At 41.6% G+C, this 27888-nt stretch overlaps 1 protein-coding gene across 8 annotated transcripts in view; it reads right to left on the bottom strand.

Annotated features, from left to right (window-relative positions):
- Positions 1–1376: 1376 nt before the first annotated feature.
- Positions 1377–27888, bottom strand: part of SNCAIP (synuclein alpha interacting protein) — a 163925-nt gene continuing 137413 nt past the window's right edge. For 4 of the 8 annotated variants that reach the window (XM_027546966.1, XM_027546965.1, XM_027546967.1 and 1 more), the window contains 6 exons: positions 27619–27744; positions 22693–22862; positions 16646–16738; positions 15007–16075; positions 13674–13744; positions 1850–1934 (listed from right to left, as the gene is read on the bottom strand). In XM_027546966.1, coding sequence (XP_027402767.1) covers positions 1850–1934; positions 13674–13744; positions 15007–16075; positions 16646–16738; positions 22693–22862; positions 27619–27744 — 1614 coding nt within the window. Of the gene's footprint in view, positions 1935–13673; positions 13745–15006; positions 16076–16645; positions 16739–22692; positions 22863–27618; positions 27745–27888 lie in introns of all 8 variants that reach the window. The other 4 variants (XM_027546963.1, XM_027546971.1, XM_027546969.1 and 1 more) reach the window with 3 other exon arrangements.

Here is a 27888-nt window from a genome sequence, read left to right as displayed (position 1 = left end):
ACTTATGATTCCAGGATCACCTCCTTTGCACTGAACAGAAAGCACAGGAATCCACTTCTCACGTACGCCTGCCATATATTCTCATTTAGAATCTTACACACTAGGACAGAGCAGTGAAATGTGAGGAAGCAAACGAACAGGGCACGTGAGGTCAAGGGCCACAGTCAGAACAGGGCATTTCATTGGAGGAGAAGACAATGTGGGGAAACGTAGAACCACACGCAGCACCAGGCTCTCACAGGACATGAATGACAGTGTAGACTAGCTGACATTCACAGACACACTGCTCTATAAGTTGGAAGGAACCTACCTCCTAGATGGGTATGCCAGTCTCCTCCTTTCCCCAGATTTATTAAGGAGGCAGTGTCCCTTGCCCAAGACTAACGGGGTGTCCAGGACCAGAGCCAACACCACAGCACCATAAGCTTCCTGTGTGCTAGTCCAGTGGTCCATGCACTAAGAAGACAGTGTTGTGCAGGACAGACGGACAGTGAAGTGAGGACAATGAACAAACGTGTACCAAAGCCAAGTCTGCTATTGCTAGTGGTGGTGCCTTGGACACGGAATTTATACTTTCTGAAGTTTAATTTTCTAATCTATAAAATGAAAGTCATAATACCTTCACATAAGCATGGCTGGTACATAAAAGGCACTTAACCATTACCTCCTTCTCCTAAACTTCATTGCATGTCATCAAGCCCAAGTTTGTTGAATGACCCACCTTTTCAAAATTGCCTGTTAATTCAGTACCTTGACCTATTTTGCCCACCAGGACACAGAATGGTCCACAGTTGATGGCAGAAACATTGCTAGTAATTGCTAATAGCATACACTGCTCCTTCCTTCTGATAAGAATACATACTACTTTCAAACTAAAACTTGACAGGCCTCTTACAGACCATGCCAACGCTTTGAAAATAAAACTCTTGAAGTTGCAACAGAAATACATTTTCACACGATAGGACAAAACCATCTGGAACTTACTCTTACATGGATTCAAAGAGCTGCATCAACAATAGGGCTGTTATGAACTCAGGCTCCACACTGTCTCCTAAAGGGATTAGACAGGCCTCATCATGTGTTAGAGGCAGAAAAAAAGAGACCCAAGAAGGGGCTAAATCCTTAGCTGTCATTAATATTTTCTCTTGTCAACACTGAGATTTGAAAAGACAGAAGGAATTGACTTACTTTATATACCCGTTTGATCCTTTAGTACTTTAGTGAAAAGTAGAATGTTTTATTTTACCCCTATGGGAAAGCAGCTCAACTGGGCAGTTTGTTCCTGAAATAAAATACCAGCAGTCAAAATATGCTTAAAGCCCCTTAGAAATCAGAACATCACAGACTTATTAGAAAGTAAGTGCCCCAAGCTTACAGGTGGTTGTTAACATTGTTTTATTTCCTTTATACAAAAAGTAGAAACGACAGAAAAAAACACTCGACAGATAACAACAGCACTGACCTGGTCTCCCGGAGAAGCTGAGCCCAAATTGCCCATATTATGGGGAAAGGGAGGGTTCAACCAGCATCAGCAAACACCCATGCAACTGATGAGACAAAGCGGTGTCAGTGGCTGGTGGATGTCCTGTGGGGAGGTTGAATCAATCTTAAAAAACATACATTTGCCCAATCATGCTTTCAAACTGCATCTCTTTAAAAACAAGTTATATATACAAATATCACCCAAAAATGTGTCTTATATATGCTAGTGCTATAAATTTAAGGCATCCTAATCGTCTGGTCTTCTGCTGGTGAGGCATTGTTCTCATGATTCTATTTCCACAGAGGACAGTCCAGAAATTTCCAATGGTGTCCAAAGGGCAGCAATGAGAGATTATAAAAAAGTGATTTATAAGAAGAGTTCTTTTGATTCTGGCTCAGCAACATGCTTTATACTGTAGGATTTCTTCATTTTTCTACTGATGTCATCATGCCTAAGTGGAAGACAAACCACAAGGCCAAAATTAGATAAAACTATAGTCAAGTTACAATACAATGCCACTAAACAGCTCACCCAAAATGGAAATTATCCTCACACAAACCACACTGAAGAACACTTCATTCCAGAATGAAAATTATTTTTTTTTTTCATACAAACCACTCTTTAAATAAAAGGAATAGTCATGTAATAACATACTATATGGATACTTTAAAATTTGGCCCCGGAAGTAATTACTCAATCATGCCGATTGGAATCCAAGTAAAATTCTACAGTCAAATGAATTTTATCAGTCAAACAAAACAGGAAGAGTAGTACTGCTTGTTAGATTGAAACAAGAGATATGTATATTTTATTCATGGGGTTCACTGGTGACACTTTTTATTCTCCAGTAAGCTTGAGTATTAATAGTTTAAAGGAAATGCTTTTGCTCTGAGTGTGTGATTACTGAGTAGTAGCACGGTGGAAAAACACAAGTAGGTATATCTATAGGAAAAAGAAGAGCCTAGGGAACAACAGAGCTGTTTTCCCTTCAATACGCAACACCTTGTAAATCTATGGAAAGAAGTACCAGCTCAAGTCTGGGAACAGTTTTGCTTTTTATGTGAATTTCCCCTGGGAAGAAGCACTCATTTTCATTGAAATATTAGTCCCATTCTGGGTGTAAAATCTCCCAGACAGGAGTTATCTTCTGAGTGTGAGCAAGTGTGCATCCTACTAAATTCCTTCTTGTTGCTACGACAGACAAAAACAAACTGTTTCTGGGAATGGTACTTGCTCACATGAGGCCACATTTGACTGGAGAACTCCAAGGATGGCTTTATGGCCCTCAAAATCACACTTGCTTACAAAGATTATGTAGTTTATTCTTAGACTGGTTAATAACAATCATCATCACTGTCTGAAAGTTGTAATTTTTATTTTTATTTAAAGTTCATCTGAACAGAACTTTAGAGAGATGTTCACGGGAAAGAAAGGGAAGAGTGTGAAGGAAAAACCTGGTTGGTTAAAAGATGTTCTAGGAACTTCCAATTAAGCATGATAGACTGAATATATAGTATTAATCATCCCTTTCTTACAAAAGAACATGCAAATGAATAAAAAAGGCACCAACCTAAATGAATAAGGGAAATGGAAGATGAGATGATAACACACACAAACTGCCAATAACATTTCAGAAACAGGAAAATGGATGAACATGTGGAATTGATTTAGCAGAGCAGGCAGGAAAAGCAGAAATCTAAGCCTACAGTCAGGGAACCCAACAAACTGATGTTCATGATACAGGAACTAGAAACCCTATGTACTTCTGAAAGTCGCAGTGGGTGCTGTGTGAGTGCTGAAAATAGGAAGACTATTTTAAACTTTTTGGAAGTACCAGTTCATACCCAGATTACCTTCCTGACCTAATGCAGCCAGGTGACTGTCCCTTTCCCAATGTGAAGAGAGACCGCAGGTTACAATTTGCAAGGCATGGACCAGGGAGATTCTAAATTCAGCTGAAGGGGTGAAAACCATAGGATTAGGTGAAAGTTATAAAACACAATTGTCAACCTATCCCCTGTTACTTTAACCCAAAGATTCCTGGAAGGTAGGTTAATAGATCCTAGGAGGAGACTGGAGTTTCCTTATCTTGAGAAGTCAACTGCCAAAAGAAAAGTCCTACAAATACTGACAGTGAGTTTCCCAGCCCAAGAGCCTAGTACTTAACCAGTCTGTGTGATGCAATATCTACCAGTCAACAAGCCAGAGCTTCTGTTCAGTTTTAGTGTCTTATTCTTAAATACGAATGAGTTAGGGATCACCAGATGTTTGAGAAGAGTGCTACTATGACGGACAGAGACCAGGATAAATAGAGAAACAGCAGTCAAAGTGAGTAGAGATAATATAAGGGGTGATAAGAACTTCAAAAAATTGTAACAAGAAAAACTGAGGAAAACGTTTGCTATTTGTATCACAAAGAGCTAATTCTTATAATTTATAATACATAAAGAGCTGCTACAAATCAACAAGAAAAACCAGAATCTCAACAAAAATGTAGAATTAAAAATAATACATTTATACAAATAAAGAATACATATCTATGTAAAAGAATGAAGAAGCTCTCTTTAATGAATACATAAAGACCTCTAAAATGATAGATAAAAAAAGCAAGAAGCAAGACTATGTGTAAAGGATGCCATCTTTATTGTAAAAAGGAAGGAAAGATAAACATATACATTTGTATTTGTATTTGAGTATAAAATTTAAATAAGTCTTGCATACTTAGTGCTATGAAAAAAAAAGAGAAAACCAATAAAATGCTACTGAATATTAACACAATAATCAAAGAAATAAAAAGTTAGAAATTGAAAAGTAAAGTTGAGTAAATATCCTAGAAATAATTTTTAGAAAAAGCAAAAGTATGGATAAAAATAGGAGAAATATAGTTAGATAATACTTAGAAAAATAGAAAAAATAGTTAGAAAAGGATCAGTTCAGTGTGTTGAACATCAGATTAACAGTATTTCCAGAAAAATGAACAGAAAAGCAGTAGGGGATAAAATTTTCAAAGAAATTGTACAAAAACACTTCCAGTACCAAAGCACATAGATAGAATAGAATCATGGCAAAGTACCATGAAATCAAAATACTGGAGATAAAGAGAAAAATCATAAAAGCTTCCAACGGATTAGAAATTAGGGAGAAGCTGAGCTTCTTGACAGACACATTAGAAGCAAGAGGAAAATGAAATAATCTATTCAAGATTCTAAGGGAAAATTAGTTTCCTGTCAAGAGTTCTATACCCAGCCAAATAGTGCTAATCCATATGAGGGCAAAATGAAGCTATTTTCAGGCAGGCAAGGCCTCAAAACCTTTAGCATCCCTTCACCTCCACAGGATGCAAATTGTCTTTACCAAAGAAAACATACAGACTGACAAAAAGGGAAAAGACAGATTCAGGAAATCACAGGGGAAAAGCCAAAGGCAATTCCCAGGATAATGTATATAAGAAACTGCATGGTTACAGCTGTGTAGCACTGCCAGATAGCAGCAATCTAGACTGGGGCAAAGGAAAGATGGTGTCTCCATGAATAGACTGAAACAGAGAGGTACCTGATTTGTCTGAATGCACTGAAAGAAGGGTTTTTGTCTCTAGCAGAGTGTTCAGAAATTACATACTTAAAAATCAAAATTATTATATTCAAGGAAAACAAAGTTACATAAATAAATGTAACAATAGTACATTGCACATATCCACTGTGATAACTATTTAGACAGCCATAATAATAATAAAAGGTCAGTTTTCATTCCAATCCCAAAGAAAGGCAATGCCAAAGAATGTTCAAACTACCGCACAATTGCACTCATCTCACACACTAGTAAAGTAATGCTCAAAATTCTCCAAGCCAGGCTTCAGCAATATGTGAACCATGAACTTCCAAATGTTCAAGATGGTTTCAGAAAAGGCAGAGGAACCACAGATCAAATTGCCAACATCTGTTGGACCATGGAAAAAGCAAGAGAGTTCCAGAAAATCATCTATTTCTGCTTTATTGACTATGCCAAAGCCTTTGACTGTGTGGATCACAATAAACTGGAAAATTCTGAAAGAGATGGGAATACCAGACCACCTGACCTGCCTCTTGAGAAACCTATATGCAGGTCAGGAAGCAACAGTTAGAACTGGACATGGAACAACAGACTGGTTCCAAATAGGAAAAGGAGTATGTCAAGGCTATATATTGTCACCCTGCTTATTTAACTTATATGCAGAGTACATCATGAGAAACACTGGGCTGGAAGAAGCACAAGCTGGAATCAAGATTTCTGGGAGAAATATCAATAACCTCAGATAAGCAGATGACACTATCCTTATGGCAGAAAGTGAAGAAGAACTACAAAGCCTCTTGATGAAAGTGAAAGAGGAGAGTGGAAAAAGTTGGCTTAAAGCTCAACATTCAGAAAACGAAGATCATGGCATCTGGTCCCATCACTTCATGGGAAATAGACGGGGAAACAGTGGAAACAGTGTCAGACTTTATTTTTTTGTGCTCTAAAATCACTGGAGATGGTGATTGTAGCCATGAAATTAAAAGACGCTTACTCCTTGGAAGGAAAGTTATGACCAACCTAGACAGCATATTCAAAAGAAGAGACATTACTTTGCCAACAAAGGTCCATCTAGTCAAGGCTATGGTTTTTCCTGTGGTCATATATGGATGTGAGAGTTGGACTGTGAAGAAAGCTGAGTGCCGAAGAATTGATGTTTTTGAACTGTGGTGTTGGAGAAGACTCTTGAGAGTCCCTTGGACTGCAAGGAGATCCAACCAATCCATTCTAAATGAGATCAGTCCTGGGTGTTCATTGGAGGGACTGATGCTAAAGCTGAAACTCCAGTATTTTGGCCACCTCATGCGAAGAGTTGACTCATTGGAAAAGACTCTGATGCTGGGAGGGATTGGGGGCAGGAGGAGAAGGGGACGACACAGGATGAGATGGCTGGATGGCATCACTGACTCGATGGACGTGAGTCTGAGTGAACTCCAGGAATTGGTGATAGACAGGGAGGCCTGGCGTGCTGCGATTCATGGGGTCGCAAAGAGTCGGACATGACTGAGCGACTGAACTGAACTGAATAATAATAAATGCCAAATACTGATTTAACTCCCAAGAGTGATACAACTATATTGATGGTGGGAAGAGGAAGCAGGTGTGTATATGTGTGTGTGTGTTGAAATGGGGGGCAGTGCTGGTTGCCAAATTTGTCCAAATAGAGCTGGCCAAATTTGGTTCATTGTTGAGAACATGGATTTTGGAACCAAACTGAGCTGAAACCCTGGATACATAATTTATTACCACTGGTACTGTGTAATCTTGGGCAAGATGTATAATTTCTCTGTGTCTTGGTTTCCAATCTGGAAAATCTAGATAAATAATAATATCTACCATACTGTGTCATTCATTGTGAAGATTAAAAGTCAATATGCATGAAGTACCTGGAATATTCTTTGGTACATTGTAAGTGCTTTATAAGCAGCAGCTATCATTTTTATTTTCTATAGTAAGATGCCGATAGACAGCATAATATCTAAAATTGAAAGTCCATATAAGCGCATTATTGAGAAATATAGAATACTAGTTAAAACACCTAAAAGCAAAGCAAATGTCTGATTCAGGGGAGTAGGAATGAGAACAGGGGAGGTTGGACACATGGACAGCCAGTTTTTGTTATAAGGCGTTACTATCATATGTACCTATAGCACTTGGACAAAAAAATATAAAAATCAATAAAACTTAAAAAAAAAGTCTAAGGATATCATCATAATTTAGACACTGAGGGAGTATTTCTACTTTAATATAAGGGGTGTTGTGTTTAAAGACACTAAAAGCAGTTTGTGCAGAACAAAACCCAGCATGATTAGAGTTGAGTCAATACCAAGTAAAATGTTAATTTGAGGCTTTTATCTGAATAATATCAGGATGATTCAAGACTCCCTGAACCCTTCAATTACTTAGTCCTGAATAACCAGTATTCAAATTTTTTTAAAAAAGCAAAAGTGTTTGGGTAATTCTGGCATGAATTATTCAGATAATTTACTGCTCTTGATTTCATTTTTGGATATAAAATCACATTCTCTGTGACCAAAATTGGAAAGAAGGCTTAAATTTAAGTAACAGTTTTTCAAGTAATCTAACCTGCTGACTCATCTGTGCCTGGATTCCATATTTCTACAGCCCAGGGTGACTAGATGGCAAGTTATTTTAGAGAATCTGTCTAAACTGGCCCATGAGTATGCACTACATATTCCTACTGATGGCCAAAATAGGTAGACTGACTTAGCTATTTCTGTGATCTCCTTCACACCTTCACTGAGAGCATATCTATAAATGCCCATCTTCTAAAAAATGAGATTCTGGCTCAAAGAATAAAAATATATACTTGAAATACTCAATATTAAACTTACTGTAGGGGAGTAGACTTGTAATCAAAAGGCCTAGGGCGACCCACTCCAGTACTCTTGCCTGGAAGATCCCAGGGGCGGAGGAGCCTGGTGGGCTGCCGTCCATGGGGTTGCTACGAGTTGGATACGACTGAGCAACTTCACTTTCAGTCTTCACTTTCATGCATTGGAGAAGGACATGGCAACCCATTCCAGTATTCTTGCCTGGAGAATCCCAGGGATGGGGGAGCCTGGTGGGCTGCTGTCTCTGGGGTCACACAGAGTCAGACACGACTGAAGCAACTTAGCAGCAGCAGGCTTCTACAGAGCATACCATTCTTTCTTCAGGATGACAGGCTTGCTTGGTCTTTTCTTTTCCCTATCCTTCCTCCTATCCCTCTCTCTAGCTTCCTCTCCTTCATATATCCTAAAGTCCCTACCCTGTGCCAGGCACCAAACTAGACACCGGGGTACAGACTGGGGTATGATGGTGCTACTTAGGGTTACCACTCCCAGGAAGTTCTTACACCTTTCATGAAGTTGACCATGTTTTAACTACATCCTCTCAATTTTCTCTTGATTATTCTCTTGCTAAATGAAGGAACATGCCTTATTCTGGCACGGCAAAATTGCTAATGATAGTATTGAAACAAAGGACACTGGCAATCCAGGGATCTGACATGCAGGAGAGTTGTACAGCTACACTGTCCTCCAGGTGGGAAGGGATAGCTCGGATGGCTGTGGTTGGAGCAGGGATTCTCAGTGAAGATACCAGAAGATGTTTGGGTAAAGTCTCTACCTGATACTTTAAAAACTCAAGTGACTTACGGCTTCTTTAAAACTTGAGGCTTAGGAGAGTTTATAGACCGTTTAATGTGCAAAGACAGTATAGCAGTGGCAGATGTGTGGTGCAAATATGACACTGGTTCTACATTCGTCCCCTTTGGAGGTTATACGATTCCAAACCGGACCGTGGGGGAGGGAAAGGGAGAGGGGAGGAAGGTGGAGGAGGGAGAAGGGATCTGTTTGTTCATAACTGTTGGGAGTACACTTAAACCAGATGAGTATGCTGAAAGAGTGTATTTCTGATGGGAGGATTTTGGTTTCTAAGGTAGATCTCCCCTCTGTCCCCTCCTACCTGCAGCTCATAGGTGTTCCACATGTTGGTTTCTTGCCTTCCAAGTGCAGTGCTTTGAGATAGAACATGGATTCTTATTTGCAATAGCTTCTTCTATATCTCAACTCATCACATTTTGATACTAAACCTTGTTCTACTGTCTTCCTATGATAGAATATGCTTTCTCCTTTTCCCAGAGGGTATAAGGAACTTATGAATAAAAACTCCATGTGTGAATCACACTCTCATGAATCTTGCAAACTCTGGCAGATTTTATAAAGGGTTTGCTAAGTTGTGCCCAGACACTGGAAAGAGCTGATCATGTGAACAATTCCCCATCACATGGGCATTTTTCTCCACACACAGGATTCTACTAGGCAACAGCCAAGAACAATGCAAAACTGTGACCCATTTCAAAGGAGAGGCTGTCACTTAATGGATGTAATCTGGAGAAATGGTTTCAGATTGGGACACATCATAGGGACCTGTATGAAATTTTCTCTCTGAAATGAATGTGAATCCTAGGGAGGCAGAGGTGGGGGTGGGCGGGACAAGAGCTGAGCAGGAGAAAACTGGGCAAATGTGGGGAAGGCTATAGGGAAAGGAGACAGAGGAGTTCTAGGGATTTCTGAGGCAGAGGTGGTTACCACAGGTACACCAACTTCTCCTGGCTCTGGACCCCAGAACTACTGTATCAGATGCAAAAACACAGAGAAATATACTTCATATCAGAGATTAGAACATAAAATTGTAGTGTGGGGGCAGAAACTCTGTCTACAGGGTTACCAAACCCCCTTTTAGTACTGGCACTCTAACAAGCTTTTCTGAACTGTTAAATTGGTAAGATTCAGTCTGCTCTCAGGGATTCAGTCTAGAACTATGCAATCAACATAATCTCAGCTAGTTTGGTCACACCCCTATGACTAGGTAATTATCCCTTCAAGAATCTCTAAAAGTTGAAAATAGTTTCAGGTCAGAAGTTTTAAGATTAAGGTGTGGTTATTTGATTTATACCCAGAGAAATGATGGCAAAATGCTTTAGTACCAGGATCAGAGATTCCTTTTTGTTCTCCCTGCATCTTCTATCATGATTCTGGAATGCTGTTCAGTGGGGCCGAGGGTATACACTGCCTGGGACAGGTTTCAGCCAGGGCCTCACCTCTACCTTCCCAATGTCTTCCCTGTCTTTGGCTCACTTTTCTGTTTAGTAATATTTCCTGGCAATAAGGACAGATGTGTGTGTGTGTGTGTGTGTGTGTGTGTGTGTGTGTGTATGCACATGCATAGCAGGGGTACCCTGAACTCTAACCTCAAACTGGGCACAGCAGATGACCACTGTCATATCCTTACATCATTTCACATCATTTCAGTTCAAATTTACCACTCTTTCTGAAGTGGCTGTTGAACAGTCTTGACATCTATATGAAATATGTGCTACTAGCTCTTGGCTCCGGATGTATAAGTCCCAGCGTGGCTAATTCCTTGGCAGTAAAACCCACACTAATGGTGTTTATTGCTTAATGTCTTTTTAAGGAGTCTGCTCTCATGTTGGTGATAGGATTAGGGGCTTCCTGATGCTAACCCCTCAGGCCATGGTGCCACTGTGGTCAGAGAGGATATGACTAGTGGTGGCCAGGGGTTAATGCCATCTGCCTATCAGGGACTGGAATCGATGCTCATTTTATGTGTTACAGATCTCACATGGACTTAAACTCTGGGAAATGAATGTCTTATTGGCATTTTAAGATAAGTAACTGCCAACATTCCCTTGGAGTTGTAATAATTTAAAACCAACTTGTCCTTTATAAAAAAAAAAGTAAAGATAAATCTGCTTGTTATAAACAAAGTCATCCTCTGCAGTTGAAACACACTGGGAAAACTATTCCAAGTAACAGAGTTGAATCTAATTTTAAAGGGCATTGAAAAGACATTTAGATTCTTTGCTATCAAACTGTGACCACTTTGGAAAAATAAATAGCAAACAGAAACCCCCTCACAGAGCTGACATTAGAATGCTGTATTCATTCTCTATTTTTCCTTTACTGAAAAAAAAATCTTAGGAAGTAAAACGTGACCAAGGATAGGGCTGGAAGGAGGGTCCATTGCCCCTCTCTTTCTCCCAGGGACATTCTGATAGGGTCACCAGTGGCATAATGCTGAGAGCCAACTTCAACCCAATGACTGCTACTGCTTTCCAAAGTTACATGATCCCAGGCAGTCCCTACTCCCCAGAGGAACCATGTGGCCTTCAAGAAAATTCTTGGGTCAAGATTTGAAGGCATCACTGGTAGATAGGCACTTGAGCTTTTTCCTTTTTTCCCCCTTTCTGTGGGATGCCTGTGCTATGGATCCCAAAGGCAAGACAAGAATAAATAGGTATTTCGCATGTTCACATTTCCATGCTAATTTGAGGGATCTTTATTTCAACTAGATATAGCCATCCTTACTTTATCTAAGGAGTGAACTGGGCTGGTCCTCCCTGCCTCTGTGTGTGGTGAGTGAATAGGAGAAAACTTTTCACTCTACAGTGGACAAACTAGTGCATTTTCACTTTTCATGGAACACATGTCAAACTAAAACCATGATAAAATACACATTGATTTTATATGATAGGGAGGGGGAGGGGGTCTGGATGTTTATCTAAATACACTGAATTATAATTTTGGGGTTTCTCTTTATTACTGAAAGAAAACTCTCTTAATACATAAAGCCAGTGAATCTGATAGGTTCAAAACTGAGTCTTCAGAAGGACTGTTCCTTTAACTGAGAAGGAAAGTGTTAACCCAGTTGTCAGATATCTGAGTAGCCTCATAACCTCCTTTTGTGCTCTGATTTCTGTAATCCTATTATAGTAGATTGTTAGCTTTGTTTCCCTGCTTGTAAGAAGACAGGATGAAATATATCTAGCAGGAGAATCTACTGTGATACTAATTATCTTGTTTTCAGGTGCTGTGGGAGCCTGGAAGAAATGAGAGGTATTTTCCCTCCTGCTTCAAAGGAGTTCCCCAAGCCTGTGTGCTTCCTTGCCTTAGAGTATTATTGGTGATTTCCCTTTAAGGACAAAGTCAGAATTTTTCAGATACTAGAAGACAGAACCTAAGATGTGGACACAGAAGGGTACAAGGAGGGTCAAGATAGGCTGGGAGAAACAGAAGTGGGCTGATACCAACATCTGGGAAGGGGATGGGTATTTTTTTTCTATTTCCTTCCCAACTCAGGCACTGGGCTGTTAGCACTGGCCAAGACGCCCTGCCCCAGTGTGGTGGGAAGCAGCCCAGACTTAGGCAACATGCGAGCCTGACCTGAGCAGAATGAGGGTGACCCGTAAATACCAGAGCTTCAAGGGGCTTCCTTCAACTTATGTATGGAATTAATGAGATCCCTAGGGGGACCCTGTAAAATGACAGATTTACTTTTCCTCTAGCCTGAACAGAGACGTGAAGTGGATTAAATTTGATTTAGAGGGAAAGAAAAACAGAGTGACATTTCTTACACCTTATAATTCTGAACTAACATTTATATCCACAACACATTCGCTTGCATTTGTGTATCTGTAATTATCATATATAAACACATCTCCACACAAACATTTTGGAGGATTTTGGAAGGGTGCTAAAAGGCATGCCATAGTCTTAATTTAGATGATTAGTCCTTTTGAAAGGGGGTTAGGGGTTTATCTCTCCTGGAATAACCTGTCAAGAGGCACTTGACTGTAGTACCTCCCTGTCAGTTGCTCTCTTCTAAGCACCCTCCTGTCTCCTGCTCTGTTAGGGAGTTGTGTGTATCCACGGGATGAAGGAAAGCTATGCCGAAGAAGGACTTTGCTCAAGGAGCAGCCTGAGTCACTGGGGACCTTGGAGATGATCCTTCTATATACACAGTCCATGCCTTTTGAATCACAAATATTGTGTTGAAGAAAGGCCTTTTTTGGTTGTTGATGGTGGTGGGTTCTCACAGCCTGGCTTATAGACCAGCATTGCAGTCCTGAACGCTGAACTAACTGCAGCATGGTAGGACCTCAGCTCTCCTGAGGGCAGCAGACTGCTGACTAAGGGAGCTTTCAGTCTACAACCAGCAATGAAGAACCTCAGCTCAGTTTCAAAGTTCTGATTATGATAGGAGGCTGACTCACTCCACCCATGGCAGGAAGTGTCATTTCTATACTTACTCATGTGAAAGAAAGTGAAAGTGTTAGTTGCTCAGTCTTCTCTGACTCTTTGCAACCCTGATGGACTGCAGCCCACCAGGCGCCTCTGTCCATGGAATTCTCCAGGCAAGAATACTGGAGTGGGTTGCCATTCCCTTCTCCAGATGATCTTCCCAATCCAGGGATCAAACCTGGCTCTTCTGCATTGGCAGGCGGGTTCTTTACCATCTGAGCTACTGGGGAAGCCCACCATTAAAACAAAGACTGAAAGTCAAGGTCAGCTGGGAAGCACAGATTGTTTGTGATCTGAGCAGATTCCTCTGCCCTCTGCTACTGGAATGAAGCCTCTCCATTAGGGTGGGTACCTGCTCCCTTTCTAAGGACCAGTTACAAATCTGCCAGCTTCTATTTGGGGGAGGAGTCGGAATTTTCTACTTCCTAGGTGTCAGAGCCTGCAAAAGGTGCCCTAGGACCACCATTTAAAAGGGCATGCAATTTAAAGCGAAGGCCTGGTACTGCTGTGGATACACCCCTAGCACCACGTACCGTGCATAGTTATGCAGATGCTCTTCAATCAGCGTGTTAGAGGAAAGATTGATGCAGCTGCCGTACATCTCCTAGAGAGGTGCAATTAAAAATCATCTGAACACATGCAACAAGCTCAGCACATGCACATGTCTCAATAAACAGGAGGCATGCAGGAGACAGGTTAAAGGATAGAAGCTTCGGACACACTTTACGGTGCATGCGGAACTGCTGAGATCTTTGACTCCTCAGTGAGAGGACCCATTAAGTTACCTGGAAGAGTTTTATTCCAGCAATGTAAGTTTGGACATATTTAATCCATAGAGCCTGGTGTTCGGGGGCACAAGCTTGGCTTTTCTAAGCTGAAGCAAATACAAAGCTAGTCTTTTATAACAAAGACAACTCGGTGGAAATCAATGTGCAATTAAAATTTGTGTGCTGTTAATTTGAGTGATATTAAGTAAAATTTGATTTTGGTACTGCAAAAAGAGTCTGGAAAGTTCTTAGACCTCACCGGAATGGGGTTGTACCTTATAACAAATAATAAATTATGCAGGTGTTGACTCTCTAGTTACCATGAAGGATATTCTGGGTCCTTCTATTTCACAGAGGGTTTCACATTTTGGCTGCTATACCATGTTTTTAAGGGCATAGCAGGCACAAAGCATGCAGGAAACATTACTTAAAAAGATGTTCGTATCTCTTATTCACAGGATTTAAATCCAGATTATAACATGTGGTTTTACAATAAATGCAATTGTACAGTGTAGTTCATGGCACATACTCTGCCATCCCCTGCGTGCTGGCAAGCACTGTAGACCACTAGGGCTTCCTTAGGGGCTTGTGTCATAAAATGCCAATGTGGAGGTCCCTGCGGCATATTCATTTCAAAGGTCTTTCTAAAGCTGAGTAGTTAAGTCTTTAGAAATAGAATTTCTATTTGTATGTTGTTTAATTGGGCTCAAGAATAAACTGTCCAGTCACATGAGGAGAACTAACTCTTCCTGAGGCAGAATCAGGGATGAAGAGGGGCCTGATTTCGTATCGATTTTGTAATCTAATCCTATAGAAATGCCTCCCCATCTACAACTCCTAATTCTCAATGATCAAACTACTTGGGGAAATCGAAGGACCAGGATATAATCTCCTGTGACCTGTTTAATCATCCTCTCTCAATTTCCAAAGGAAGAGTAAAAGGTACTCAACACAACATATCTCATTAGAAACGCTTGAGTCTGATTTTCCATGCATCATTTAGAATTCTTGCGGGATTCCCTCAAGGTGGCCAAGGGCTGTAATCTGTGGTGTAATTAATTTAAAGGAATAAAAGGGACATTCTCCAAACAGCACTCACCGCCTTATTTTTTCCTTTGCTAGCAGAGCTCCCGGTGTTTCCCTTACCGTCTGTCACCTTCCTCCCAAGGGAGGTTAAGGGGAGGGTGGAGGTCTTCAACTGGTTGGATGCCTGATAGTTATTATTATTGTTCTGGTTGCCACTGAGTGTCTCCATAATGGATCGGAAGGTTCCAAAAGGCCTTTTGAGCTGATCCCCTGATTCGCTAGCAGCAGACGTCCGCTGGAGGGTCCTGCCTTTTTCTCGCTCCTTTTCTCCATTTAGTTCAAGGCTAGTTTGCTCCATCTGCACCACCGGCTCCTCAAAGGTCACTCTAAGTTTTGAGTTCTGAGATGTCCGGCGCTTGGACGACGGGGACTTGAGGGCACTCTTGGGACTTGTGGCCACTTTCTGGGCGGCTGTGCTGTCAGGGCTGGGCTGAGGGGCTTCTCCAGAGGGTTGGCTTGAGGGGGTGTTTCCTGAGCCTGGGCACTGGGATTCCAAGTCCGGCTCGCTGCTTTCTGAGGTGGGGGATGGGCTGTGGCCCTCCAGGGATTTGGAGGCCTTGATACTAAAAGGAAACCTGCGTCCTGATGCCAAGGTGTGTTTCTTGATCATCAAGTGGAGGCTCTCTGCGCTGTCCACGCCCTCCACACTCTCCACAATGGGCTGCGGTCTGGGCCTGTCAACCTTCCTCACAGGGGTGCCCTTGGGGTCCTCAGAGTTGTTGGAGTCTGTGTCAGCCTCGCTCAGTGGCCGCTGCATCAGCTGCTTCAGCCGCGCTAACTTCAGTTCTCTCTTCTCCAGGGGGATCTTTTTGGAATGCCTCGAGGAAGTCTGAGCATCCTGGAATTCCAACGACAGCTTTTCCTGGGTGCAGACATTCTCTGAAATATCTTTTCCTAATAACTGACGTAGGATTTTATCAGAATCTTCGTCTTTTACTTTGGCCCTAGCCCGGCTGGATGCTGACAGGCTTCCAAGAACCTGAATCCCTTCCTGGACTCCTGATTTGCTTTTGGCTACAGACTCATCCTCTGCGTCTGGGGACTTCCACTGGGACTTTCTGCAAGCTGGAGAGGATGGTGAACTGAAAGAGGATGGAAAATATATGAGATGATCTCCTATTGGGTTAAAATAATGAACCACTGCGTGGCTTTACTGCTGTGAATAACTTCCACATCACTAAGACTGAAATAAGAATAATGTCTGTTTCAATCAAACTATAAACATTCCATGGTGGCAACCATAACCAGAATGGGATGCCTCATACCTTATGCTGTGACTACCAAATGTATCTACTGTTTTGTTTTTTTACACATCAATTTTGCACAAATTTTCCCAATCCCATTGTCAATAACCTTATGAGCCTACGTATCCTTATTTCCATTTCATAGATGAAGGAAAAAAGACTCTAAAAGAGTAAGTGACTTGTTTATAGTCATGGAAAGAAGAAATGGCAGAGCCAGAGATAAACTCACGTCTTCTGACCCTAGATCCAGTGCCTTCTTCCCTATGATAGCTCATTTTTATTCCTCTTTATAAAAATAAAATGTCTTCTGTTGTTATATTCTAAAAAGATAATAAAAGAAAGTCCAAGAAAATGGCTCAGAGATTAAAAATACTTAACAATCCTAACCACCACCACTTCTGGTATTACCTGGGTGAAGAAAGGAGTGACTTGCCCTCTGATTTCTGGGCTTCTAGAAGTTGTTGGAGCTGGTTCTGCAGTGTGACACGTTGCGTTGTCTGTCTGGGAAAAACAAATCAAAACAAATAAGTTCTCTGACACATGGCTACTACCATAAATTAATAGATATACATTTTCTCATGATAATTTGCAATAAGTTGCAATAAATCTAAAAGCCTTACAAATGTGCATAATCTTCACCCTTATAATTCAGAAATTTTCCTAAGGATACAATCAAAAGTACTCAACAAGATAATTTATTATTCACATGGCAGGCAGGTTCTTTACCACTAGCACCACCTGGGAAGCCCATTAGTAAAAAAACTGTAACATAAATGCTCATCACTAAGACTGAGTAAATCAATTTATAATTATTTCTAGGAAGGCAGCTATTAAGAATGATAATATATCTGAATTTTTGTAGCATAGAAAAAGCTTCCCTAATACATGCGTGTGTGTATATATATATAAAGTATACAGTATGAAGTGTATTTATATAAACAGACACAGACACACACACACAGAGTGTAATTTACTTTCCTTAAGTTGAAAAAAAAAGTTACAAAATGCTGTGTGTAATATAATCTCATTATCTCATTTTTAAGAAATCTCTTTCTCCCCAAACCCCAGCCACACCCCAAGCTAGAAGGATATACTCCAAAATGTTACTCACTCTCCCTAAATTGTCTGAATTTATAAAGTAATTGAGTTAATTTAGCCATCAGAAAAAAGCTAAATAAAACAAAGCAAGCGAACTGCTTCCAAGTTGGGTATGCTGTGCTGTGCTTAGTCACTCAGTCGTGTCCAACTCTTTGCAACCCCATGGACTGTAGTCCACCAGTTTCCTCTGTCCAGGGGGATTCTCCAGGTAAAAATACTTGAGTGGGTTGCCATGCTGTCCTCCAGGGTATTGTCCCAACAAGGAATTGAACTCAGGTCAGCCGAACTGCAAGAATTCTTTACCGTCTAGGCCACCAGGGAAGCCCTAGAATATTGGAATGCATAGCCTTTCCCTTCTCCAGGGGAACTTCTTGACCCAGGAATCGAACCAGGGTTTCCTACATTGCAGGCAGATTCTTTACCAGCTGAGCTACCAGGTAAATAACTTGGTATTTTTTGTATAAAGAGAAAACTGTGTATGGCAACAGCTGATTTACTCCAGACAGAGAAGCATATGCATCAGAATGTGCTTTATTTAAAGTTAAGAAAATAGGTTGAAAGCCATAGGTTCAAGAAGGTAAAATCTGTTTAGAAAACACATATTATTATAGAACTTGAAAAAGTAAATTACACTGATTCTGATTTTAGAGAAGTAAGCAGTATTTACTGATCTCTGTAGTATTCCTGTGGTACTCCCCATTGCCCCCCAAAGATGTCTATCACATCCTAATCCCTGAAAGATGTGATTATGTTACCTTATGTGATAAAAAGGGAATTAAGGTTGGATTATGGGGTGGGTCCAATCTCACCACATGAGTAACAGTGAAGAGAAGGCAGAAAAGGAGATCAGAGGGACTTAAAGTGTGGTAAGGACTCTACCTGCGGTTGGGGACTTTGATGATGAAGGAAGCGGCTGTGAGCCAAGCAATGCAGTAGCCTCGAGGAGCTGGCAATGACTCTCAGCTGACAGCAAGAAAACAGAGACTTCAGCAAGAAACTGATTCTGCTACATGACCTGAATGAGCAGGAAACAGACTTTCATCTGAGAGTCTCCAGAAAGGAAAGCAGACTGTGAACACACTGATTTTAATCTAGAGAAATTCATTCTGGTATCCTGACCTACAGAACTGTAAGATAAATGTCCATTGTTTTAAACCACTAAGTATGTGGTAATTTGTTACAGGAGTAGAAATCTAAGCATCAAAACTGGTAGCAGCTCCCATGAGTCAGAAGGAAGAACTAAACCAATGAGTTATAAGTATTCTTAAAAGAGCTGCTGAATCTTCGATGCTGGCTTGAGGAAGTTCAGTCTTCTCCTTGCCAAATGTCACTGCACATCCTCAACAGCTGTCGGCTACCTAAATTTAATTCTGAGAGATCAGATTTGCATAATACTCTTCCACCAGCCCCAGATATTCTCCTTTTCTCAGAAGTGGTCAGTCTTAGTACTAACATTCCATCCCTGCTGCTGCTGCTGCTAAGTCGCTTCAGTCGTGTCTGACTCTGTGCGACCCCATAGACGGCAGACCACCAGGCTCCACCGTCCCTGGGATTCTCCAAGCAAGAATACTGGAGTGGGTTGCCATTTCCTTCTCCAATGCATGAAAGTGAAAAGTGAAAGTGAAGTCACTCAGTCGTGTCCGACTCTTAGCAACCCCATGGACTGCAGCCTACCAGGCTCCTCTGTCCATGGGATTTTCTAGGCAAGAGTACTCGAGTGGGGTGCCATTGCCTTCTCCTATTCCATCCCTCCTATTCCATTCCATCCCTAGAAGTCTGTGATCTTATTTTATCTTGCTCATTCTGTGACTCACACACTGAAATAAAGCGGAAGCCAGCAAACTTTTTCCTAAAGGGTCAAATATTAAATATTTTAGGCTTGTACACCACAAATTCTGTGTCATAATTACTCAACTCAGCTTATGTAGTTGTGAAATCAACACTCAGTAATATGTAAGAAAATGTGTATGGCTCTGTTTCAATAAAACTTTATTTACAAAAACAGGTGGTGGAAAAAAAAAGCAACAGGTGGTGGGGTGAATTGGGCCTCAGTATATAGTCTATAGTTTGCTGACCCTAATCTAAAGAATAAACAAAAAATATACAGGAGCTTTCTACTTTTCCTACTTTGAAATTTGGTATTGTCTGTCAAGTATTTTAGAAAAACATTAGGTGAGGGATTAAAATAGATGAAGCAAGATTACAGTCTCCTTTTAAAGGGTTTTTAGGTGTCAATGTGAATTATGACACAGTCAAGGAAACTATTTGGAGGCAATTAGGTTGACTGATGAGAGGAATCCCAAGTATGGATGGAGGAAAAAAGGACTCTATTATCTAGATTCTAAAAAAGCCCTCAGAAAGGACTAATCAACTTTATAATATATGAGCATGTGAAATATGAATATGTGAAAATATGTGAGCATTTGTCCAGTATGTCTGCTAGGCTGCTCTAACAAATACCACAAGTTGCCTTCCTTAAACAACAGAAGTTTATTTTCTGATAGTTCTGGAGGCTAGCAGTCTGTAACCGAGGTGTTGACAAGGCTGGTTCCTTGGAGGGCTGTGAGGGAGAATTGGCCCTCTGCCTCTCTCCTAGTGTTTGGTGGTTCACTAGCAATCTCTGGCATTCTCTGACTTCTGAATGAATCACCCTGATCTTTGCCTTCCTGTGCACATTATCTTCTCCCTGTGTGTGTCTGTCTCTGTGTCCAGATTTTCCCCTTTTGCAAGGACACCAATCATCTTGGATTGGGCCCAATCCTATGACTTAATTTTCACTTGATTACTTTTGTAAAGACCCATCTCCAAATAAGTTCACATTCCAAAGTCCTAGGGGTTAGGACTCCAACACATCATTTTATGAGGCCACAATTCAACCCATTGACACCTACACTTATAGATCAGGATGTCTGAGAGAGCTGAAGGGTACCATTTCTAAATAATACCTATGTTGATGAAGGACTGGTAAAAATATCCTAGGAGGAAAAGGCGCTCAAGACTGTCTCCCACTCACAATTTTGGACTGAAAAACTAGTGTTTCCCATCCTTCCTCGTGCACCTTTTGATGTTATTGGTGCCCTAGAGTCTGAAGGGCAGAGTGGACTAAATAGAGTAAGTGAATTTCTGTTTTAGTTTTGCCAGTCTCACTGAGACACACAGTAAGTACAAAACTAGGGTCTCCAGCATAACCTCTCTTATTTCATATTCTCATTGGCTTGACTACAACTGTCTACAGCCTTCAGCTTGGAGACAGTGGAATAACTGCTGCCTATTAGCGTACATGTGTGTTTTATCCCAGGATCAAAAGCACAGAGAGCGGCCAAGACCCTGACCTTGAAGAGTTCTACCAATAAAGCAACTACTACAGCTCAGGAAAGCCTCTCCAACTCTATGCTGAGAGACTGAGGGGAAGGTTTTTCAGTCTTTTCTCTGAGTACAAACCTTTAGAAAAAAACATTCCATTGGACTATTTTAAGGTTCCTCTTGATGGATATGTGCATACACTACTGGGGTGAGTATCCACTGGTACAACATTTCTGGAAGGATATTAGGCAGCATCTGTATACAAGTATCATGACAGCAAGGAGATCAAACCAGTCAATCCTAATGGAAATCAACCCTGAATACTCATTGGAAGGCCTGATGCTGAAGCTGAAGCTCCAGTATTTTGGCCACCTGATATGAAGAACTGACTCACTGGAAAAGACCCTGATGCTGGGAAAGACTGAAGGCAAAGAAGAAGAAGGTGGCAGAGGATGAGATGGTTGGATAGCATCACCGATTCTACACACATGACTCGGGCAAACTCTGGGAGACAGTGAGGGGACAGAGACGCTTGGTGTGCTGCAGTCCATGGGGTCACAGAGTCAGACGTGACTTAGTGGCTGAACAACAACAAAAATCCACATGTATGCACCTTTGTTCTGGTAATTCCTTTTCTAGGAACTTCTTTTCAGAAATACCTATACATGTACATAAAGGCATGTGTACAAGTATGTTTGCCTTGACAAGATAACTTCCTGAAGGGAATTAGGAATTTGGGTGCATTTCCCCTTCAGTTACATCCAGACCTTCAAAGCTTGCTTAGCTCACCTGCTCCAGTGGAGTCTTGTGTAACTGGACAAAGGATTGTTGGAGAGAAAGGAACCCCTCTAATTTTTAAGTTTAAATTTTTTTCTAGTGAAAGCCTAAACTCATTAGAGACAGTATTCTAGGTACTGACAGGGGAAGGGTGGAGGAGTGCAGAAACTCTTAACCTCTAAGGCACAAGAGCAGAAGCAGAGAGAGAAATGTTTCCCAAGTCTAGTGAGGAGCCAGAGGATCTAAGGACTTGTCACTGTTGCATGAATTAAATTCTAACCAGTTAAGGCCTCCCACCAACTACAGATCTTTTTTCACAAGGAAAGAAGAAAAAAATATTTTTTATAACTTCACTTTTCTCCCCTAAAACTTAATTTTTAAGGTCTATTCTCCTAATCTGTTACCATTACTTTGAGTGCTATTCTTGATTTTCAATGAGTCCCTTATCAGTATGGCAACGGTCATTTGGCCAATGTGTTCTCCAAGGGCTGACCTCTGTCCCCTTAGAGGGGCCTCAGCTCTTAGTCCTTCAACCTGCTTGACCCCCACCCCTCCCAGATAACCTCTCCTTGGGCCCTCCTTTTTTCAAACACATCATAGCAACTTCCCAGCCATGCTCCCCTGACATCTAGTTATGCAATGTGTACCAGCTTTATTATTTCATCAAAAAAAGAACTGGGCTTAACTAGACAAAGAGTGTTTTAAGTAACGTCATACTGAGTTCACATTCTGAGGATTTTTCATTCTGAGGATTTGTGAATTGTCTGCTTAATTTTTATAATAAATTTGTGGCAATGGTTACCAGGGTACCTATACTTTCCCAAATATACATTTTTCTTTTTTGAGAAAACTGAAAAACTGGCTCATCTTGAAACTTTCTCTCTCTCACATTCTTTATAATTTGTTGAACTATTAAGGACAGAAGTTTGGAATGATGCCCACATGTGCTTTCTGCGCCCGCTACATCATCTGGGGCCCTAAGATGTGAAGACAGAGAGAGGCTCTCTCCCCTAGTCCACTGTGGCTTAAGTTTCCTGCTGAGGAAGCTTGCTCTGCTTTCTTTTTTTGCTTAAATATCATTTTGCCTCCACAGACATGGCATCTTCAGCATGAACACCGGCTGTGAGGACTGGGAACGAGGGAAGAAAAGAAGATGAGGAAGATACTAGGCATTCCCGGTACCACCCATGCGAGGGAGCCTTCTGAGGACTGGGCTGACACCTAAGCACGACCTGACCAGCCAGACTGGGTTCTCATGGAACAAGCAGGTCACTCACTCCTTCAGCTGCTTGGTGAGCTTCACCACCTGGGAGGCTAGTGACATGCAGGTCTCCACCACCACCAGGTACCGGGAGCACAGGCTGTGTCCGTGGCGCTCGGCGCTCTGGGAGGGCTTCTCCCCGGCATGGTTCTGCATAGTGACATTGGCTCCGTACTCAACCAGGGTCTGTTAGAGGAGGCAGAGACATGTGATCCGTCAGGACTTCCCTCTAAATGTTATTTTAAAAAAAATTTTTGGAGTATAGTTGATTTACAATTTTGTTAGTTTCAGGTATGCAGCAAAGTGATTCAATTATATATATATATATATATATATATTTATATTTCTTTTTTCCATGTTGCTTTCCATTATGGGTTGTTACAAGATATTGAATATAGAATATAGTTCTCCATGCTACACAGTGAACTCTTGTTGCTTATTATTTTATGTACAGTAGTTAGCATCTGTTACTTTCATACTCCCAAATGTATCCCTCCCCCACCTCCTTCTTCCCTTTGGTAACCATAAATTTGTTTCCTATGTTTGTGAGTCTGTTTCCTTTCTGTATACAGAATAATTTGTATTATTTTTTAGATTTCACACATAACTGATATCATATAACTGCTTTTCTCTGACTTACTTAGTATGATATTCTTCAGGTGTGTTCATAAACATTACTTTTTAATGACTGTAACAGAAGGTTGAATGGAACTTCTCCTGTTGTTCCAAAACCAGTCACCAGAGTCCACAGCAGGACAGGGTGGGGGCAAGGAGCCTCCCATACAAAGACAACTTCTAGTGAGACTTTAGCAGTCAGTATCAGATGCCTCCCTTCAGAACCTACAACAACGCAACCGACCAACCTCCTACTATCAACCCCACCCAGCCTCAGAAGGACACTGGGAAGGAGAGGAGGATGTGTTGTCCTTAGGAGTCCTTTCCTTCGTGAGATGAGCAGGGCCGTGTCTGCAGTGAGAGGCTCTGTCCCTTTCAGTGGGTGGGCTCATGAATTTAGGGATGCCCCTAAGAAAAAGAAGGAACTTTTTTTACCTGTTCCTTTTTGGGCAGCACACTTGATCTGGTGCTGAACCTACCCAATCAGAGATAAAAAGAACAGGAGAGAACTGTCATGGCAGGGGCCCATATTCTCACCATGTGCCTTGGCGAGGATGTGTCTCCATAGATTGAGCAGATGTTGTAGAAGGGAGCATGCTGTGAGCTTATTATCACCCGATGAAAATGGAGAAGGTTCTTTAGCAGCAGGAGGCAGTGGGAAGCAACACCGTGGAGGGTCTTGTATGGGGGGGAGAGTGCAAGGTCAGGGCCGCATCTCCCTGTCAGGTAGCAGTGGGGAGGCTCTAAAGGACCCTCCAAAGACCCTACCCACCACATCCACCAGAGACACAGCCCCTGAAGGCTGCTCCCGAGGATATCAGTGGCAAACCTTAGTGAGCTAAAGAAGCAAGACAACTTTCAGGGAGATGCCATGGCCCCTGCCAGTTAAGCAAAGAGACAGCTGACTTTCTCTCTCCATACTCCCTATTTGTCCTCAACAGTGGATCCCAGGAGAGAGAGGTGAATAGGAGCTAAGGTGGTGTGTAACAAGCCAGTCAAGCTTCTGTCCCAACCTTGTTCCTTCTACCCTGAGCTGAGCTGGCTTGGGGAGGAGAATACTTTGAATTAGAAATAAGACTGAGATTGTTCAATTGGTTTGAAGTATATGTTAATAGTCAAACAAAGGCAAAAAGTTAAGGAATCTTGTCAAGGTATCATTAATATAGCGGAGAAAGATTTGAAGGAGCATGGTTGAGACTGTTAATTTTTTTTTCTTTTTACTGTACTTTGGCTTGTGTGATCTTAGATCTCTGATCAGGGATTGAACCTGTGCCCTCAGCAATGAAAGCAAAGAGTCCTAACCACCGGTATACCAGGGAATTCCCTGACATCGTTAATTTTTAAAAATTAAAACTTTAGTTTTTATGCTGTGGTGACAATAGACTCCACAAAAAGCTGTCACATCAATATTAATCAACTGGCATAGTCTGATATATTTTTTTGACACTATCAAGATGAGTTTGTAGACCTCCGAATTTATTTTAGTAATAGATAATGTTTTCTCCACAAGAAATAATTGTTATTTTAAAATTCCTAGACTACTCAGACTCAGAGGTCATGAAGGAGCTTCATTTTCCACTCAATTTAGGATTACTCGCCATGAAAAGTCACTGTGCCCTACAGTTACTGCCACTCAGCTCACAAAGCGTCCCCACCCCACACTGAGCTCCCAGAGACACAGCTTAAACACACACTCTTAGCGCTCCTCTTGGCTCCGGCCTCTGCAGTGTTTCCCATACTCAGCTCCCTCCTCACATCATAACGACACTTGCTCACTCCCTTTTCCACTTCCAATCTCTTTGTACCTACTTTTTCTCACACCCAGTGGAGAGACTTACTTCCAAGAGTATCCAAGTTTCCACATCCATGGTGCCTAGTGCCAAAAATATCATTTGTGTTAAGTGGAGATGAACACGCTGAAAGGACAGACTGCCTCTCCTCACATATTAAAAAAAAAAAAATTGAAATCTCAAACAGAATTAGTGATATCAGCCAGTTTTCTTTGGCTTGCAGTTATTTATTAGCTGATAAAAGTTTACTCTTTTTTACTTTGAGACTATTAAATATGATAGTGTTTTGTTAAACAGAAAAATGAAGTTTTCAGTCTTCGTTCAATTATTTTTCCTCCACAAAAAGCAATGCTACTCCTTTCATCTTTCTGCAGACCCTGGTAGTAATTAAAATTTCTCTCTTTTCTATACATTTTGATTTCTCATCACTCCTTTCACGACTGGGTGTCTTAAATTAGAAGATGCATGCTTTGCCAACAATAGTGGGGAAACTTCTCAGACACTTGGAATATTTCCTGTTAATGTGGCTTTCCACAGAGCAGTTGCATGTGAGGAGACTGTGTAGAGATCTTTTTGCTATTGCCTCTGCATTCTGGTTTTATTCAGCTCTTGTCTCATATTTACAGCTTTTGCATATCTTCTCCTGTCATTTCCTAATCCTCTCTACTTTTCTGAGCAACTGGTTCTCACTGCCCAGTTTTCTCTTTCAGATACAGTCTACCGGCACACAGGAAAACCTTGGTAAGTGCCTGTTAAGTTTGGAATAAATGAAATATTACCAAATATGGTGCAAAAGAGCACTGTTTTCTTAGAGTTCTCAAGTACACATAAGATATTTTGAACTGTATGAATCTGGTGAGGTAAAAGTATTTTCTTTAATCGTGGCCTTCACCCATACATTGTCAATTGTTCTTTTCCTACATTTCAGGCAGATGTGGGAACAAATCCATAGATGTTGGGTCACTTTCAATGAAAAGAATGGTGTGACTGGTCAGACTCTGGTAATGATGATTTATTTTCCTAAAGTAAATTCCAGGCCAGTTCTAAACTTTGTTTCAATTCAAAGCTTTTCCTCTCCTTACACCATCACTGTCCCTCCTCCCCTTCAGCTCCCTCTCTCATTGTTTTGTCAGTCAGGGCCTTATACCTTCTAGCTGAAAAGGCCTATCCAGTTATTTAAAAAAATTTTTTTAAATTGAAGTATAGTTGATTTGCAATGTTGTGTCGGTTTTTGCTATATAGCAAAGTGACTCAGTTATACACATATAGATATTCTTTTTTATATGTTCTTTTCCATTATGGTTTATCACAAGATACTAAAAATAGTTCCCCATGCTGTACAGGCAGGTGGGAGAGGGAAGGCCTGGGAGTTTGGGATTAGCAGATGTTAAACTATTACATATAAGAGGCCTGCCCAGTTTTCACATTCACGTGCTCCTCTCAGGACCCCCCGCCATGCACTGTGAGGGTGGTAGCCCTGGTGTGGCTCAGCTCTGGGCAGCTCTGCGTTCAGCTGCGGGATGAGATGCCAATCCTTCTTCTCGTAGGAAGCCTGTACTCTCTAAGCAGCCCTCTTGGAGGTCCCCTCAGGTGGCTGGGGCAGGGAAATGCCACCTCCCGTGGCTCTACTCCCCAATCTCTTTCCATCGCTACACACATAAGACACAGTAAAATTCTCCAGGTATGTTTGGCTAGAAGGGTGAGGCCACCTGAGGCTGTTGGGTGGACTGGCTATCAGGGCCCTGACGAGCCTGCCCTTGGGCTGAGGGGGTCTATGTCAAGGGCTTCCTAGAATCAGTTCTGGGCTTTTTGAATGTATTCAAGAAGCTCAGTCCTACTACAAAGAAAGGGAGAAAACCACAGGACCCTCTCTCCCCAGCCTACTACCTGCTGTGTGTGTGTTTAGTCGCTCAGTCGTGTCTGACTCTGCGACCCCATGGACTATAGCCAGACTCTGTGATTCCCTTATCTATGGGGTTATCCCAGCAAGAATGCTGGAGTGGGTTGTCATGCTCTCCTCCGGGGGATCTTCCCCACTGAGGGACACAACTTGCGTCTCTTGTGTCTCCACTGTGTCATACTGCTTGATACTCTAAGGAATTTTTCTAATTGTTTCCTGAAAATTCAGTTCTGTTTTTTAGACACTTGGGAAGGCAAAGTGTGCTAACAGCAGCAGGCATGGCCACCTGCCATGTGACAGTCTGAGCGATGTCCGTCTGACAGGGGTTTTCTGCTATCTTGAGAACACAGGGTGCTTAACATCTACTGTCCTCAGCACTGGGGTTTTCAGGCAAGGCTGAAAGGGCAAGAAGAGACCCTGTCAGCACCCTGTGACATGCAAGGAGAGACCCAGACAGCTATTCATGCCCATGCTCGTGTGCACTTCTGGAAATACAAATATATCAATTTGATTCTTCTATTATCCACTAAAGAGACAAAGTTGATTTAATCTAGACATTCTCTGAGGGAACTAAATTCCCATTTTCTGCTTTACTACTTGTTGCACTCTTTTCTCCAGAGAAGCAGGGCCCGTGTACCTGTATGCACCCGAGGTAGCCATGCTGTGAGGCCACATGAACAGCACTGTTGCCATCTTGGTCCACTTCATCCAGCGAGATGCCCTGCTCTTGCATGAACTGAAGAAGCCAGAGCAGAATCTTCTCCTATAGACACAAGGACAAGTTGGAATTAATAGGCTGTCATTTAGAGCCAAATGATTGGAAAAGACCCTGATGCTGGGAAAGATCAAAGGTAGGAGGAGAAGTAGGTGACAGAGGATGCAATGGTTGGATGGCATCACCAATTCA

The sequence above is a fragment of the Bos indicus x Bos taurus genome, chromosome 7, assembly GCF_003369695.1.
Source record: "Bos indicus x Bos taurus breed Angus x Brahman F1 hybrid chromosome 7, Bos_hybrid_MaternalHap_v2.0, whole genome shotgun sequence".
Classification (NCBI taxonomy): Eukaryota; Metazoa; Chordata; class Mammalia; order Artiodactyla; family Bovidae; genus Bos; species Bos indicus x Bos taurus.
This window is presented reverse-complemented; position numbering and strand designations above follow the sequence as displayed.